Source organism: Dufourea novaeangliae, unplaced genomic scaffold, assembly GCF_001272555.1.
Source record: "Dufourea novaeangliae isolate 0120121106 unplaced genomic scaffold, ASM127255v1 scaffold124, whole genome shotgun sequence".
NCBI lineage: Eukaryota > Metazoa > Arthropoda > Insecta > Hymenoptera > Halictidae > Dufourea > Dufourea novaeangliae.
In genome coordinates this window covers 754,415-773,929 of record NW_015374010.1, presented here as the reverse complement: position 1 = coordinate 773,929, position 19,515 = coordinate 754,415, and the positions used below count along the sequence as shown (strand labels likewise).

Genomic DNA, 19,515 nt, shown 5'->3' with positions numbered 1-19,515 from the left:
TCAAGTTACATAACGAGAATGTCATGTAACGTTTCAGGACTCTACTGTTATCGGGACATAGTAAATAGCCGTTGGAAAAACAGAGAAAACAGGGTCTGTACTCACAGCTTACGGAGCTTCCGTAGATTCTGAAAAGTGTCCCCGTGGATCTGCCTGATGGGATTCCCGCGTAGATCGAGCGACAACAGATTAGTGACCCGCTGGAAAACACGCCCGTCCAGCGTCTCGATTCTGTTGTTCGAGAGGGACCTACCGGAATCGGACGGAACATAAACGAATACGACTTTCTTGGCTTCCTCTTCGACGAAGTAGGAAAGAAAAAAAAACACAGAAAGAGAGAAGAACAAAGGAAAGGGTTATTCACCGCGACGATATTTCTCGCTTTCGACTGAATTTAAATGTTTATTAACCCTTTGCACTCGGAATTTCCTAATTCCTCATACACTTTGTCCCTTCAGAGGAGACAATCGAGTGTAAAGGGTTAAAAACTAGGGGGTGGTCCATCGACACTTTGCGTTCCATTGAGGATATCAGCGAGTCGTTTCACTTCTGAAAGTCGTCGAAAGTTGAGAGTCGATGTTTCATTTAGTATTAATATTCCTCCAATTGATATTTTATATAAACATTTTTTTCTCTTTTATTCTAATAGGAATTAACGCGTTAATAAATAAATAAATAAACATCTGAAGAAGAATAGGAGTCTATCTAGACCCAGACACCGTCATTTATTCGTTTGTCAAAAATGGTTATATACCTTCTATGGGTTAAGGTCTGTCTAAAAATTTGTATTGTCACGTTTGTTCAACAAATCAACAATGTTCTCACCAGAAAAGTTTCTGACAGACCTCGTCATATGATGAGGAAGTCATTTTTTGTCATCTTATAATTCATATAAATCTTGCACTCAACTGCAGAGACAATGACTACCACTTGGATTTTATTCAAGTTGTCCAATTTTTCAATCATTTGATCGACCAATTCGACATTGAGAATGACAGTCAGAGAACGAGTGAACGTCTTCGGTACAAATTTTCATGTAGGAGCTATTACGAACGCAAAGTGGAGCGGACATTTTCAACAACTAACAAGCAAATAATGAAAGCTGATTGTATTCGATTTTCGGCAAGAAGTTTCTTTAGGTAATTTTAAAACAATTGAAATGAAAGTATATTTATACACAACACGATTCGATTATTTTTTTCTATAGGCGAGAACACGATATATTGTAGGGAAGAGTGATTGCGTAGAAATGTAAAAAAAAGTTGTCAAATTACATTTTACTTAATCGATGCACACTTACAGGTCTTCAAGGCCAGAGAGCTTTACGATCGCGGTCGGAATTTTTGTTAAATAATTGTCATCGAGCTCCCTACAAAGCAGAACAAGAATTTCAATTTTTTAACAATCGCGGACACCCGTCGAGTATCCCTTGTTTTTTTTTTGTTCAAACGGGTCTGGCATTTCCGTTACGAATCAAGGAACGATCTAACATTGTGTAAGAACCGTGCAATTTTGTTTGTTTCTTTTGTTTTGCATTTTTTTTTTTTTTTTGGTCGGGACACTCACAATACTCGAAGGCTCGTTAAGTTTGTGAATGCATCGTCGGCGATCATGTGCAAACGATTTCGTCGGAGTAATCTGAAATAGAGAAATGGTGACAAAGGAGCGACAACTTAATTTCAAACAGATGGCAGTACACAGATAGAATATAGTCAGTATAACAAATAATATTCCAGAGAGTGTCAAAGGAGTAGAAAATAGAAATATTCGAAGGGTGACTAGAATAAATAGTAAGTAGATGTTATGGAAAGTAGACTGAATAGCGAAGAAATGTCACGATAAGTCCATTGAGTAAAGAATGTGGTAAGTAAATTGAGTATATATTACTGTGAGTAGACTGAGTAGCGAATAGATGCTAAAAGGAGCACGCCGGTCAAGGGAGACAAAGTAACGTGAATAAAATAAGGTAAGTGTAGTGTGGTTAGATAGGCCAGGTAATAAACAGAAATTAACGTGAGTAGACTGTATAAGAAATCGATCATCATTAATGTTAGGAGAAAGAGTAAAGTGCGTAAACTGATTGGAGAGTATACAGAGTAGATTGAACAAATGAATTCAGAGTAGAATGTACTAGAAACTACTGATATCGATACAAGTACTTACAACACTTCAAGACTGGAAATTCGATGGAAGGCACGGACTGGAATGTCTGTTATATTGTTGTTCGTTAGGTCTCTGCAACAATCCAATGAGAAAGAATATCGTACTAGCTACCACGTAATATATCAGTAACTATTAGTTGTAGTAAATCATACAGTATATAGTAATTATTATAGTAGATCGTTGCATAACTTCTGTCTCTTAATTTTCCAAAAGATAAGAAGATAGAATCAAGCATGCATTGAGATACTGATCATACGAATACTATTTGAAACATATAAAATATAGTCTAATACACAGCAGAATGTGTTTTTTTTAGAAGATTAAATTATTATCGAATGTATCGTCGGAAGGGTCAAAACTTTTGCAAGAATCAAATATATTATATATGTTAAGTAGATTAAACTATGTTGTCACAAAATAAAACAACAACAGACCATCAAATTATCGTACAGAAAGAAGTGGATAGAATTGTTCCTAAGAGTATGAATTTTAAACGTTCTCTCTCAACCAGAACTCTACCGTTCCCAACCGCGCGTCAACGAGGCGGCGCGACGTCGGGGTGGTCTGAAATGAAGAAAAAAAACCTGGGTTGGTGGGGGAAAAAGGAAAATTGTGAAAATTCGTAAACCGAGAAATTTATTAGCTACTGTCGCTACCGCCCTATATTCTCAAGTGTGAAGCGTCATTAAGCGTTTCCTGACGAACCCTTCCCTTCCCCTCACGGCGAGGGTCTCGATTTCACAGGAGCATTCGCCCCGCGGAGGGGACGAAGTAAGTAGATACCGACGGTTTACGACAGACTAATTCTACTTCGGTGCTACTGACGCCTCACCAGGATGAACTGACGAAGAATTATAGGCACTCTAAACGTTAACGTATTGCTCGTCAATTGTAATACTACACGTTCGTGTGTAGGGTTGCTCTCCAGCGACGACCAGAATTGGGCAAAATTGTGATCCGATTAATGATCGTGGAGAGTGGTTCTCATGGATTTGTAGATGTTTGATAGACTATCATTATTGTGCAGTCGAATCACTGATAGAGTAGATTAGATTACGATTCTATAGACAGATAGATGACGGTTCAATAGACAGATAGATTAAGATTCTACAGCTAGGTATGCATACATATAGATTATGGTTACGATAGGTAGATAGGTAACGATATATAGATTACAATTGTTGAATAATCAGAAATTATCATTAATAAATAACAGAAAGTATCGACGCTGATATAATCACATTTCTGGACCAAACTAATCACGAATTACTAAATCAGACGATTTATAATGCATCCCTGCTCTTCTTCACGCGTTATACTTCAATTGTTCGAAATTTCCTCCGACTACGACGATATAGGTCAAATACACAATTTCAACGTCGTTGAATTCTTAACCAGTGGGAGGAAGTAGAATAAATTTTCGGGGCTGGCAAAAGTGTTCAGGTGTTCATAATTCATCGAAGAATATTCCGTGCAATCGTTGCCAGTGACGTATTTCGCGCGTCCGAACGAACGAACACTTTCGAACGGTCTTTCTATATCCGTCGGGTTCAAGTGGTTTCGTACTCGATATCGGCGAATTTATGTGGCCGTTAAGGGGTAACCAGCGTGTAATTGATACTACAGCCACCATAATACCGTCATCTGGAGAATCACTTTATGGGGCTGGGCAGGGTGGATAAAGTGGATTAATACAGTCACATCGAATGACGGAGAAAATTTTACAGATTCCGCCTCGAGATCCGCGGAATTTATGACAACGAGCGTCCGAACGAGGATAAAAACGATAGGAACATTATAGAGTGCATTGGCAAATATCTTGTACAAAAAGGAAAGAGCCGACAAGCCGATCGTATACGTGGTATTATATTTTTCTGCGCAACCTGACGTCACAAAAAAAATGGCCCTTCATTAAGCACTTTGTTTCAATTAAAATCACGACAATTATGTTAAATAAATATAAATAAGAATGTTATGTCACTCCGTTTTAATAATATTATACGAAAAAGGAACACTCTTTTTGTTTTAAATAAAGTTTAAAAATTGTAATTTTGGCCAACTTTTTAAATCAAACGTCCCACAGTGTTGAGCGCGAAAATTCTTGTCCTGCTTAAGAGCTTAAGGGATTAACGTGAATCGAGTCAGACGGAAGTTACGGTGCCTTCACGGAAGAAGTTTCCCAATCGCGTGAAGTCAAAACAAGATCTAGGGAGAAATAAACTTCGGAAGACACCTAAAGTGGTTTCCATCGGGAAATCTCATTTCCTCGAACTATTGGGTCGGAGCAACAGTTTTTGTAATAGTTTTAAAAAATGAAATTTCAAGTAATTTCGTTATAAAGTGTACCCCATTTGTAGTTATTTAAATCATCTCTGAAATTCTGCGGTATGAAAAGCCACGATTTAAAAAGTAAAATTACACGTGTTAGTAATTAGAAGCTAATACCCATATGTTTAGGATTAAAAATGAGACAATTAAGGGTTCCAATGATAAAACCACCCCTGAAATGGCACCTAACCACTCAATCCTTCCTCGAAGCATCTCCTACAGACCAAAAATAAAATAAAAATTGTGTTTTCTTAAATGAACCGCCCTGTACTTCCTTCATTCCTGACATTTGCGGGAACCTTCTGAATTATTCAGATAGAGTAGCCCCCAATTCCGTCCAGTACTTCATGTTACTGTGTATTCATGATTTAAAGTGGTGACTTATTCAATTTGCCTGTCGAGGATCCGTCGATCGATGAATTTCGACGATTGCCACGACGGAGAGGATAGAGTCCCGATGACGCAGGATCATCGGGAAAGAAAAAAATTCCACTGTTCCATGTGGTTTCCGTATTCCTCGCACATTTCTACACATTGATCGAGGCGAGCTTACGCACGCGCATCCCCCGGTTCTTGGGGAAGTTATGGAAGAAAACGCCGGTTTTTAGTGCCGCCCGCCGCCGACTTCTTCTTCCGCTGTTACCGGTTTTCTCCTTTTAATCCGGATTATTACGTTAGAATTGAATTTCATCTGGTTTTATGCTGACTGGCCGAGGCAGGTTCCTTTCCGCGGCGAAAATATATTTCAGACAGGTCGAGAGTTAGGATGCTGTCAGAATAGATAGACAGATGTAAATCATCTGCCAGATAGATTTTTTTTTTTTTTTAATAGCTTCAACATAGATGAATGTATTTGATTGAAAAATGCAGAATTTGAACTCAATATGGTTTTGAGGACTGATGAAATTTAATCAGATAGATTCACACTCTTGCACGCGTTCAATGTAACTGAATAGATTAGATTGAAAAATGTCGTATATTTTAGAGTTCATAGACATAGACATAGATGAAATGTAGACCAAAATATGAACGGAGAGCGAAGGAGAAACTGCTAGATTTTTTCAAGTAGACTATTTCATTTAAATAGAGTCGATAAAATCAGAAAAATTTGAACTGAATGAAATCATAGGATTGATAAAAACCTATCAAATAGAATACAAAAGGACAGATTAAAGAAGCCAACAAATAGATACAGAATTAGCACAAGAAACTATCGATTTCTATCCTGTATCCAAGGAATCCACTAATTTTTTATTCAACGATTCCATTACTCAATCGCAAGAGTTAACATGAAAGAAGACAGATTAAAAAAATATAAAATCTCGATCGAACTCCAGGCAGAAAGTCTTAAAATTCTATCATTATTTATTTCTCTAAGAAACGATTAACGTGTTAAATCGTAGTAAAACGTATCAACATAAAACTCTAAAGTAAATCGAGAGTGGTCATTAAACGCCGTCAAGGAACCATTCTTTTTTCAGATACATTATCGTTAACATAGATGAAACGACACGAAACGAGTCGGTGTAGGGTGGCACTAAATCCTATCGAACGTCGTCGACACTGTCGGGGAATTTTCGCGGCTTTTTGCGTGATTTATGGGGGACAGACCGCGAAAAGCTCGGGTAGAGGGAGATAAATCGTTCCAGCGATTTCCAAATACCGTGACCGCCCCTGCACGCAAACCGGTCAGTATATCTAAAATTAAGCTCGACTTTAATATATTCACCGTGTGCCCCCCCCCCTTTCCGACTGCCAACCACAACAACATTGGCAATCAAGCGTGTTACGAGCACCACTATCAGATTTACTGCTGAAAATTGATTGGGCTATATCGTGTCGGCCATAAAACGTCCACAGCCTATTTATAATTATTCTAAACCCGTTAACCGTAACGATTCTACGGCCGGGTCATCGACGACCCGTTTATAAGTCACGCAACTGTATATTGTGGGACGAAACGAACGTCGTTTTGTACGTTTCACGTGTCCTCTGCGGGATTTTGGTATGGGTCACTATTGACCCGGCCATATCAAGGTATGCGTCAAAGCAAAAGACAGCCATTTCGAATATTTTTGAATATATTGTCTTCGTACCCACATATTACAGTTATGTATCATTACTTTTTAAATTTATCCGAATTTATTGAAAATATGCAATAACTAGATTGCGGAAATGTATGCATCTATAGCGTTCCCTGACTTGCAAAATATAGCAATATAAAGATTCCCATGAAATGTAATATTATCGATGCAGTATTATTATATTAAAACCCATAGTATAGAAAATAAATTTCTGTGCAATTGTGTGTTTTCTATATCAACGTGAAAAATTGTAAAATAAACATCCACAGTCTAGTAATAACCAAAATCAAATAGGCATTTATTTTTTGTCACCCTCTATGGTAAGTAAAGTGTCTCCATACCGCTAAAAAATAACGGAGACAGTTCTGGACGAACAGTGTTATTGAGCTATTCTGTATCAAAACGGTTCAGTGAAATTCTAATAGAGACCCAATCGAACTAGCGCAAACGCCAGTCCATCGATAATAAATCCTCTATAATCACAGGATTGGTGGCCATTTCCGGGACCACGCATCGTTCACCTCGATCCTCGTATCTGGGTCGTAAACGACAAAGAATTATTATGCGATACCAGGATTTTATTGGATCTTTATGTTAATCGTGTCGCCGCGGTCGGATAATTTAGTTTCCAATTTTTGGTAACGCCACTTTGTTCTTCCCTCCCGTAGAGTCCACGACGTTTATTGGCCGACGGTCGTAATATCGTCGATGGACGAAATATCGCGTTCAGCTCGTGGAAACACGTCGTGCGCGTTTGTAATCCGTACGATCGCCGGTTTAATGGCTCCGAGGGGCCGAGCTCCCGAGGCGAAACGTGTCCTAGAAAACACAACGTTGCTTGCGTGAACGATGACGGGCGAACCGGGTTAATACGTGTTACACTGGGAACGTAATATCCCCGCGCGCCCGTCTAGACCGCCGACGATTTTCACTTTCGAATCGGTTCACCTGGTGACCGTCCGCACGCGTTCACACGATCGATCCGCTCGTTAGACGACGCGTGTACCAGAGTGAACCGTGACCCTTTCTCCAAGATGGAGCTTGAAATTGAAATTACAGTGATTCCTCGATGAATGCGACACAAGCAACGGCGTTATTTCCACCAATGGGGAAGTCCCACTGTGGAACCAATAATCTTAAACAGCCTATCAGTAGCTCGTAATCGTTCTTTCGAGATCTTCATAAAGGTTAATTGTTCATCGACCGATGAATATCAAGCAACTCGATCTTCACATTCGTTGTCGACGATAATTAATCGTTCTGTCTCGAGACTATTAATGATTTTTTTTCTCCCTCTATCCACACAGCCTTCCGCCTGACTGAATAAACATCGATCCATTCGCCGCTAGGAGGGCTGAAGAACTCATAAAAATGGAGGCGAATTGATTTTTCCGGCTACCGAGAGAGTTAGGAGGACGTCGCCGTGGAATAGTCTTTTCTATTCGCGAGTCGGGGATTTCCAAGGCCGCTTTATATTTTCGCGATCGTATAAATTCATGTTCGAGCTGCTCGATCGCTTTCCGAAGCCTTTCGATTGGATCTTCAGGTAGCGATTTATTAACATACCTTAAGACTTCTTTAGAAGGAATAGAGAGAGGAGGCACAAAAAGTGTCAAAACAAATATCGGAACTGATTTAAAAATATTGTACTACTGCATATTGCACATGCACCGTTGCACTCGCATTTGGTACTAAAAGATGATCCTCTTTGAAATGTGTAAGTAACTTTTGCTTCAGATACTAGTACGCTTTGTGTATGAAAATTATTAATAAATTTCTATATTTATAATTTCTTTAGTTCCACATGATACACTTAAACTCACTATGTCCGATAACGTCCGTTTAATTCGTAACGCAATATTAAAAACAAGTAAAAAATATCGTTTTCTACACAGGATTCATACCTATTGCGAACCAACATGGCGGCCACCGTCATGTCCGCCATCTTGCCTCCACAAGACCACGTGCGTTCAAATCTCCGCGTAACGGTGCTTCAAACTACTAAATATCACAAAAACGAGTAAAAATGCAAGTTTCTTTCGAATAAATAATTACTCTAACAAACTGAAAGAATTATTTTCTTCCTATTTTCGAGAGTCTAAACTGTAAGACAACGTAAAAATTGAACCCGATTTTTCAAACTCCCGCATGGGAATACGCTGTTAACCGGTTACGAGGTTATCGACTCGCCCACGGGGGATTCAGCGTCGTAAAAAACGGTACGAGTAACCATCGCTTCGAGGTTTCGGTTCCATGGCGACTGGTTTCCGTCACGAGGGTGGCAGGGTCATCGTCATTCCGCTCGTGGTTCCGCCGCTTTTCATCACAGCTTTATCCTCGTACGTCGTTTACTGCCTTTCTCTCCCCCTTATGAGACGCCGTTTCGCGAAATAATGCACGCCACTCTTTTTTTCCCCACAGTCGTAATAAAGCTAAATGATTCGTCGTTACCACGCGGAACGACGTAGGGGAATGAGGAGGGTCATGATAGGGAAGCTAAGGAAAACTTCAAATAAAGTTATAATTGTACCTCTTAATTAAGTCATTATGAACCACAATACAATGATAAGTAGACTGCGGAAGTTTATGCAAATTCTGTCCTAGAAGCTTTACTACGTTAATTGTAATGTATGTACAATTGCTAGTTATCTCTCGTGTAACGATCAGGCAACTGCATGAATCTTAGGGGAAACTACATAGAAAAGTGATCATCGGTGTGAAGTTCAACAATGATAATTTAATTTTGTGCGTAAGTTGTGAATAAAAACCTTAGCAAAACAGGGAACCTTTGTTTCTGATCAACCTTCGCAGCTCCCAACACGGAACTGTGCGCCTCTGGTCTTCCAAACGGAATTCAGACATTTGGTAACTATTGGAATAATCAGTCGGAAACTATTGAAATCATCAGTTGAGAACTATTGAAAGCATCAGTTGAAAACTATTGAAATTACCAGTCGGGTAATGTTGAAATTATCAATCGAAATATCAGTTGAAAGCGTCACTCCATCCAGTCCGCGCCTATTTCTATTTACGAGCGTATAGCCGCGTCCCGATAGCGTTTTCCATACACATCGGGAAAAATATTATCCGGTTGCCATCTTTCGGCCAATAAAAGGGGAATATATAGCTGGCGCGGGTATATAACACGGTGAAAACTGGAAACGAACGGAGGGAAAACGCGATTCCATCAGGTTCGTTTCCCCTCGGGAACGGAAATTCACTGGATCCAGTCTCGTCCCTCGTGTTTACGACACGTCGTTTTTCACGGGCGCAATCGGAAACTTTTGCCCGTGGATATAAAAATGGCTCTCCTGCGCGACATCGGACCCGCGTAGCCTCGGACATGGATACTTTCTTTTTCTGTTATCTGTACGGATCGAATGAACACGAGTGAGACGGACAACACAAACATCGTTTTCCTGTTTTCCTCTTTTTTTTTTTCGGTGTGCAACCACGAATGAAGGATAGGATTCACGAGTTTACGGAACGGAACCGAACGTGTGGCCATTTTAACACACTCGCGGATGATGGCGTTGTTTCGAAATTCGAAACTGGAAGTGACAATGCGTGTTATGGTTCTTTCAGAACTGAAATTGCTAGCTGACGAGGTGGTGCTGCGTTTATTTTTTATTATATTGAAATATTTTTATTATTTTGAAATTTCAAACTAATGAAATGTATTATGATTTGCTAGGTAGGAACCGTTGGTAATATCTGTGGCTGTCAGGAAAAACGCAATTCTTCTTATTGACAACACATATATTTGCGAAATATTTTGTTTATATATAATCGTTGAATGATTTTTTATTATTTTGTGAAAAGTTTCTGTCTATTTTCATTTATAAATTTAAATTTCAAAGCGGTTTTCTGTTGTATTCTATTTTCTCAAGATTATTATTTTCACTTATTGAAGCATTTCTCTCTATACGATTATTGTCCCGGCGCGGACCCGAGTTCAGGAGAATAATCGAGAGGAATCTATAATTCGTTAGTGTAGATGAAACACCATGCATATTTCGTTATATTTATCTCGAATATTCGGCGAGTCATTCAGATGTCACTTCGAATGTTTGTGATTCATCCAGAATGTGTGAAAATCAAGAATAGCACGGCCTTGTCAATCAGTCTGTCATTTGTAACGAAATAAAACGCATCGTACTGTTAAACTTTTTAATTCTGTATCGTGTTCGTTGTTCCCTGTTCTTCCTACATTACAATAATATTAATGTGAATGAATATACCCACTTGGCCACCTCGCAAGTAACAGCTCGTGATCGTAAAGTGCATTTCCGTTAATTGAACACGATCCCGGTTACCTGACCTCCAGAAAAATTCAACGATCTCATGTTTCGCCGGATATCCACAATCCACGGAGAGGACTCATTCCCCTTTCGCGCGTGTGGGTATATAACCGACCATTCTATTCGCCGGCGTTCGATATTCGAGTCACGCTCGCCGCTGGCATCCAAGTCACTTTGTTACTTGTCCCGAGAAAGTTTCGCTGGAAACTTTAAATAAGCCCGAAACCACGCGCGATCGACCTCATACACCCGGTCCCCCGCTTATTAAATCGCGTTTCATTTTATTCACGTCCCGGTTCCTGGTTCGTTGACAACCACGGTAGACGCTCCGACTAAATGATAAAATAGGATAATCAAAATCATTCCAGGTCTTCGAAACTCGCGGTATACGTGTATTAAAACGTGGAAAAAAGTAATTTTACTTGGAACGAGTGTTTTGCGGGTGTACGAATTTTTGGACGTAATTTTATGGATTCTTCGGTGATAATGGATTAGATGATATGTTAATACTATGTTCTAGTAGTATTACTGATGTTAATATTGTAGTTACTACTACTATTACGACTAGTACTTCAGCACGTTGACTGCCACAGTGAAAAAAACCGTACGTAGCCAGACACACTTTATTTCCTTTTTCTTTTTTTATCTTATAAATAACCAAAATTGTATGCGTCTAGTTAATAGAAGATGTTCATCCTGTTTTAAATTACACTGCGATAGTAATTTTACGCAAAAATTTTGTAACAGTATTTAAATAATCCAGCCCCTTTGCAATATTTCAACTACAAGTTATCTCGTAGTTGACAGTCAACATGTTATTACTGCTGTTACTACTACTATTACCACTATTACCACTGCTGTTAACATTGCGATAAACTGTTCACAAATAGAAATTCATATTGAACTATAACCAAATTAAGTTTCAACTGGTTTCTTTCCAAGAACCAAGTTACACCACTTTCATAACAAACAGCTCGTACATCTCCCCACGTTACTATACGCGTTCATAACGTTTCCACGGGATCTCCCGCCATCCCCTCGGCCACCATGCAATGAACTTAAAACCACCGTACGGTTCGCAGATTCTGGAAATTTTTCCCGTGTCCACTGGTGGCTCGAGGGTCAGGCGAAACGTTCCCTGGCGATATCACGAGTCACGGATCCCGTTAAAATTCCAGATTCGGGAGGCCACCGCGCAAACTTGCGTGGGAAACTCTCGATTATACAGGGTGTCCCAAAATAGCTTTGACTCCCGGAAATGAGGGGTTCATGAGACAATTTGAAACAACTTTTTCCTTAGCGAAAATGTTATTTGAGGCTTTGTTAACGAGATATTAATGAAAAACCCCGACCAATCAGAACGCGAGTCTGCCGGCCGAGCTTCCACGGTAGCGTTGGCTACCAATCCCAGCGCGTAAGCTCAGCCGGCAGATTCGCGCTCTGATTGGTCGGGGTTTTTCGTTAATATCTCGTCAACAAAGCCTCAAATAACATTTTCGCTAAGGAAAAAGTTGTTTCAAATCATCCCCGGAACCTCCCATTTCCAGGAATGGAAGCTATTTTAGGACACCCTGTATATGTCGGTAATGCCTGGAACGACTTTCAGGCGCGTCTGAAACGTCTGCCAAGAGCAGGAGAACTGTCTGCTTCAATTATGCGCGACGGGACGCTTTGATATCCGTTCTCGAGACGTGAAATTTCGCGAGAAAACCGAGCCCTCGGGGACGATCCCACAGCGGGAAAACGAGGTAAACCTCTGGAAAATTCAATTCCAGACCCCCGTACGAACTCTCCCCCTGCTGGTTGTGTTTTCATCAGTGGCGAAACGGGATTAAAGTTCTCGAATCTCGTGGATGGCCTTTTTCTGTATTTGGTCTATGCAAAAGTTCTAATCGTTTTGAAATAAATGGCACTGTACAGTATGGTTTCTTGTGTAAATGTACATATTTTCAGAAAAAAAATACAGTATCCTTTTTCCGAAGGAAAATAAATTTCAAGGAAAATGAAAATGCACTTTATTCCTAAATATCTCGAAACCCACAGTTATATAAATCTAAACACAATAAAAAATAAATACATAACTTCATAGACCTGATATTTTTAAAGTTCACCTTTCTCTGTTTCTTTTTATGTTTATAGAATTTAATGATGCGTTTTCTGAGGCTAAAAGACTACGAGGATCCGTGCCTCTGCAGTCCTGAGAGTTTCTCGTGTCGATTTGTCGCTCGTGTGAATGACTCTCGGGCGACTTTTCGGGTCAACAGGCCTACTCTCGTTAGCATACCGTTTGAATATAACGAGTCCGTGCTCAGGTGAGAATTCATACTGTCGTTAACGTGTGGAAACTACTATTTTTTTCACACGGGTGTGGGAAATGATTGTTTCGCGAGAATTTTAGCAACGAAATTTAAACCGAACATATGATACGTGCTGGTTATAGGTGGTGTCCAAGGAGCACAGAAGGAGGAAATCAATTATGCGAGTCACGGGGAGCAAACGTGAATCACGCGTGTGCATGACGTTATTGTGAAAGTAATACCAGGACTGGGGCCGTTGCCAAATTCGATTCATTTGCTTGCGCGGAAAAGGAGCATTTCGAAATTTCATTATTATCTCGTGTGATTCGATTCGAAAGCGGTTGTGTCGATCGCGTAATAACGTTATGACAGTTGAAAATATATATAATCGCCATCAGCTATACATATATACATATATAGACTATCGTACTCGTATTTTCACCTGTATCACGTTACTATTCAAGGTCTCTATTTCATAATGTCTCCAAATGTACAAATATCATTTCACGATTATTATTCATTTTTCGTATACAGAGTCCGGTTGAATGATATGGAAAAGTGGGCTTCATATGATTCTTTATGAAAAAATACGAAGAAAAATATAGAATACAAGTTTGTCATTCTAGATTTACTTTTCGAGAAAATCGAATTTGAAACGTAATCTGAAACGCGTGTTTTTAAAGTCTTGGTAGTAAGTAGAAACGGAATGTAATAACCAGCCGCGCTAGCCAAGTCTTATTCAGTTGCACGCACATCCAGCAAATGTTCTAAGTCGACTTTCTCGAAAACTAAGTCGAGAATGACAAAAATTTTTTTTATATTTTTTTCCTATTTTTCCAGATGGAATTACGTAGTATCCACTTTCACAAATTATTCAGCCAATCCACATCCCCTCTAACCACCCCTAAAGGTGCAATCCTTCTTAACCCTTTCAGGGGCACAGTTTTGAAGCGAATGCGAGTTTCAGCCTCTCATGGAGTCTTTACTGTATTTCGTTCAATTTACACGAAATTGTATATACAGTGGGGTTTTTTGGATCGTTGATTGCGATTCTTAGATTAAAATTACAAAATGTAAAATGTAAGCTCCAATATGGCGTCTGTAAAATACTAATTTTTATTTTTAACTTTGATTATTCTTTGAAAAAAGGGTTAAGCCCGAGCAACGTCGAACACACGCAGCCAGTAATGATAAAGGAGACCACAATACAGGCGATCATCGATGAGTGTTCGACCTCCAGTGGTGGAGATGACGTCTGAACACACAGTTCCGAAGAGTCTTCGGAACACTTATCGATGATTCACTGTATTTTATAAAAAAAAAACCACAATACTCGAGGTCCCTCTAAACGATTGCCCGATAGAAAACCATGAGTTTTGTAGTTTTATCTTATATAACCTGGATGAAACGAAATAGCATCGGACGAACACGTGTGTCTGTGCGACGATCTCGTTTTCAGGCGTCGTGTCGGGTGTTTCGACGAGGGATGCGCGCGTGCCCCCACTGGAGAAGTGATGTATCCGGTACAGATGCGACACGAATATTTCCGGATTACCGAGGCGTGCGTCTCCATTGGAGCAAAGCCCGCGGGCGAGATTCATTCGCCACCCGGCAAGGTTTGGCAAAATGTAGTCTAATTGCAAAATCCAAATCACAATTACAATGTAATTGCAAGGCAATTACAATTACAGTGTAATTAATAATACTAAATTTACAATAAAAATTGCAGAGCAATTACAATTACAGTGTAATAAACTATACGAAAGTTACAATAAAAATTACAATGTAATTGCAATTTAGATTATCTAATTAGATTACATTTTGCCCAACTCTGTCGTCCGGTCACAATATTCGTTTTCGCGCGAGATTCGGCCGTGCACGTCGCCGGTCGTCGCAGGGTCCTCGCTCGGTTTTCAGCACTTCTTGCATTCCGGATGCCACGACGTCGGCCTTCGACGTCCCGAGATCCAAGCCGCGCATTCGTTCCGACCGAATATTGCGATTCGTCACACGAATGGAATCTAGCGCGGCATTCGAACGACCAGTCTCTACGAAATCGATTTCTGTGGAATGGAACGGGTGATGTGACCCGTTGTGTGTCCCTCGAAACAATCGAGGTACATACCAATGCCTAGATCGCGGCTGTGAAACGTACGACCCGACGATAAATACGAATCACTTTGGCTGGGTTATCGGTGACCAATCAAAGAACACGAGTTCCTATGGCTGAGTCAACAGAGAACCGTCGATAAATTCGAATTCCTTTGGACAGGTTAACGATGACCCATCAAGGAACACAAGTTCCAATGACTGGGTCAGCAAAGACCCGTATACGGATACAATCTCCAATAATTAGGTTAATAGAGACCCGTCGACGAACTCAGTCTCTTATGGTTGGGTCACTCGCGACCCGTCAACGAACAGTCTTCTGTGGTTGGGTCAGTAGCGACCCATCAACGTCCGGTGAAATCTGTATTTTTGCTTTTTATTTCAATTAATTACGTTATTCCAATTGAAGTGTATACGTTATAAAAAGGTATAGATATTAAAAGATCTAATTTTCATGTTCCAAATATTTATTATTAGTATGATCATTTAATATTCGACTTTAATAATTACAAAATCTCTAAGTGTTCAGTCATTGATGCCTTTACTATACGATGTAATAGATAATGGTTTTGAATGTGTTATTCAAGATACACGTATACACGCAGAAACGGGTGATAAGAAACCTCGATTAAACAGGGTGAAAATTTTCCGTCTATTAAGCAAAAACTATCGTACTTTAACAGACAGCCTGAGTAATGGGAAAAATCGTAGGGTCACCGAACAATATCCAATCGGAGAGAGACTATACATCGAATCAATCTCGACATAGGGGTCGAGGGAGGTTTCGTGTTGCGGGCGTATCGTTTCCGTGGAAGTTCCCGGAATGCGTTCGATTGCACGGAGGCGAGACGTTTAGTCGGTCCCAATGGGGAGGAAGAGATTCGCGGCGAACGAAGAAATCGCCGTGGATAGAAGTTCTCTGACTCGACAACTTTTCTTGCGGTGTAACGCCAGAGGAGGGTGGGATGGCAGGGGGTCCATTGAATCGTATCGGGCGAAAGATCGGGGAACAAAGGAAAGCTCTCGATGGAATTTCGGTTGTCGTCGCGACCGGAAAAATCGATTCCGTGTATTTTCACGCCCTTGGCGGGGAGACGGAGGTAATCCAAAAGGAATTGTGTGTTTGCTAGGTGCGCTTGTTTCTCGCCAGATGCATTTTCGGTGTCACGTTAGAGCTCTTTCACACGGGGATATATACATGTATTGAGATACACGTATGAAATTATGAAATACACGTCCAGGAATAAAATATAGAAATATAATCTATTATCTTTCGTTAAAAATATCTTATATCAGACTATGTTTAACGATCGAATATGAATAATAAAAGTGTTAGATGAATCGAACGATAAGTGCAAGGTGGATTGATTAAGTAGGGTGGATGCAGTACAGAGGCGTTAGACGTGAGTACAAGGTAATAAAAGATTCGAGATCGATGAGAATATTGGCTACGGTTAATCGGTGCTGGCGTCGAAACTGTAAATCAATATTGGACATCGTGTTCATGAATAATACATTCGACCACCCTGGTTTGTTCAAACAGTGAGGACCCACGTATTCTAAATGTAGGTGGTAGCGATTGTGTACCTTGATAAATCAATTTAATGGAGGGGAATAACATTGTACGCACCCGTTCAATGATTCTTGCCATTCTGTAGTATTATCTAATCCTATTTCCTGAAGAACCGATTTCAATAAAGTTTCATTAAACTAAAATTTCATTGAAATAAACTTTTACTTAAAATAAACCGTGTTCGTGGTAATACGTGATCCTTCACTGATAAGCGATTGACGTGTGACTACGTCTTCCAAGGTTCATTGGTAGTCGACGCGCACCTGAATGATGCTTCAGGTAGAAATGGTGGGAGTATTTGGGGAATCACTGGTTCCATCGACGGACAAAATGATTCCACGTATACCTGGCAATGAATGCAAGACTGAAAACAAAGCAATGTCAAACGATACGAATTGGGCACATCCAGGATTGAAAAATTTGTATTCGTGACCGAGAAATTCTATTCGGATCACTCTAGAACGCACTCCATTCGAAATGCTCCAGAACAGAGAGATTCTAGTTAAGACAGAGACCTTAGAACTTGGCTGATCCAGAAGCAAGAGACTCGACCGATGGAACCTAAAATCGAGAAACTCGAATCAGACCAACTGAGGGCCAGAAAACTCGAAACGGACCAACCAAAGACGTAACAGATTCAAATTGGACCACTCCATGGCGAAGAGTTAGAAATAGAACCACCCCAAGGCGGAAAGGCTCAAACTGTACCAGCCCAAGAAGCAAAAGACTCTAGTCGACGTAACTCAAGATCGAGGAACACGAATCACTGAGGACTAAAACACTCAAATCGAACTAATCAAAGATGAAACAAATTCAAATTGGACCACTCCAGAACGAAGAGTCAGGAATGGAACCTCCCCCAGGACGGAAAGGCTCAAACTGTACCAGCCCAAGAAGGAAAAGATTCCAGTCGAAGTTACTTAAGATCGAGGAACACGAATCACTGAGGACTAAAACACTTAAATCGAACTAATCCAAGATGAAATAAATTCAAATTGGGCTATCCCATAGCGAAGAGTCAGAAATAGAACCAACCCAAGACGGAAGGTCTCGAATTGTGTCAGCCCAGGAAGCAAGATGTTCGAATCGACGCCCCTAGAAGATCCAAAAGGACGACCGACTTTAACCTATCACGACACCCAGCGATGAAAGACTAGTTTAGAACGAATCGTGGGTTCGGATTGGCTTAATTAACGAGAAAGTTTTACGATCGTTCGACGAAAGGATGAATGAAAGTGTCGGCGTCGTAGTAATGCTACTTTCCAGCGCGTCAGAGCGACGGAACCACCGGGTTTTCTATAAATATTTCCCGATGTCGCGACGGTGCAACGGGCGGCTTTTAAAACGACCGTGATTTATTTTTCTCCTTGCGAGAGATTAATCGTCGGCCACACGGTGAGATATCGGTCGTTGAAAGGGCTGATGTATAACTGTCTTTATGTAATAAATGGGGCAACTGTTGATCACAGAACGATTGCCAGGAACCGTTTCTACTACGAAGCGAAATTTATGTAATGCCCACTTACGCGTTTCCCACGGGGTTACTCGCGATCGAAATTCGTAAAATCCCGAGAAAATTGGCCGAAATACCATTTTAGAATTAACTCTCTTTGTTACGGTCGCGATTTTTAGCTGCGCTCTTACGCGAAATATAATTATTATTATATTATATGATCATGTTTTATGTTTCTGGGAGCCTGTGAATATTCATTGCATGAAAAATTTTCATTTCGTATTTATAAAAATTGCCATTTTGAGTGTAATATGAATTCTTTGAACCCTGCAACTACCAACTCACGTTATTAGGGAATGTTTTGTTCCTCGGAAGGAGCTCCCGATAACGCAAAAAATGATCTTTTGTTGGTGAAACATCTGGGGAGTGTCGTGAGTAACGTAAGACTTCATAATTCAATTCAGCTAGCTTTACCATGACCTAATTTAAAGTCATATTGGAAGAGTATTCGAAACTATTCCTTTGATACCGCATTGTCTACTTACGTGGAACAGTTGAACAATCACAATAAGAATTCAACAATCGAAAGGGAAGGACATTAATGGTATAACTTCTGACTAACACAATAAACTATTTAAATCTATTTGAATATCGACAATGTCATACGGTACAACCTAATACATATAAGTAGAGTATTAATCATAGGAAATATTCAATTATTCTCCGATGTTGAAGTCTCTGAAGATTCTTATCAGAATATATCTTCCGTGAATAGGCGAATACATTTATCATTTTTCGGAGATACTGTCAACTCTTCCACTCTATTTAACGTGTCACTCTTACGAGCGTCTCGCGCCAGGTTTCTGGGTTTCCCCGATCGTTGTAAGTTACGCGCCCATCCCTGAGTCCTTGTCCCCTCCATCTGAATTCATTTTTATCGGCTTATTTTTCCCCGTCGATTCGAACGAATTCGACCGACTGAAAATAAGCTCTCGCTTTCGCGGACGGTGAAAACTGAAACTTCACGGAGATTTCGTGTCGCAGGTCTTGTCACAATCTCAGACTGTTTCATTATATGTCTGTTAGACCACGCTATTTTCTTTCGTGAATTCGTTTTTACACTTGTATAATTACAGTTATTACATGCAGTCAATATCGTTTACTAACCTTTCTGCTGCCTCGAATTATACCGTGACTCACGTATTTG

General features: G+C 40.1%; 1 protein-coding gene across 1 annotated transcript in view; it reads right to left on the bottom strand.

Moving 5' to 3' along the window:
* LOC107188363 (lutropin-choriogonadotropic hormone receptor) overlaps positions 1-19,515 on the bottom strand; it is a 29,421-nt gene that overhangs the window by 5,622 nt on the left and 4,284 nt on the right. Inside the window, exons 2-5 of the mRNA XM_015576639.1 lie at positions 2,164-2,235; positions 1,567-1,638; positions 1,301-1,369; positions 106-249 (exon numbers count right to left, since the gene is read on the bottom strand). Of these exons, the coding sequence (XP_015432125.1) occupies positions 106-249; positions 1,301-1,369; positions 1,567-1,638; positions 2,164-2,235 (357 nt within the window). The remainder of the gene's footprint in view (positions 1-105; positions 250-1,300; positions 1,370-1,566; positions 1,639-2,163; positions 2,236-19,515) is intronic.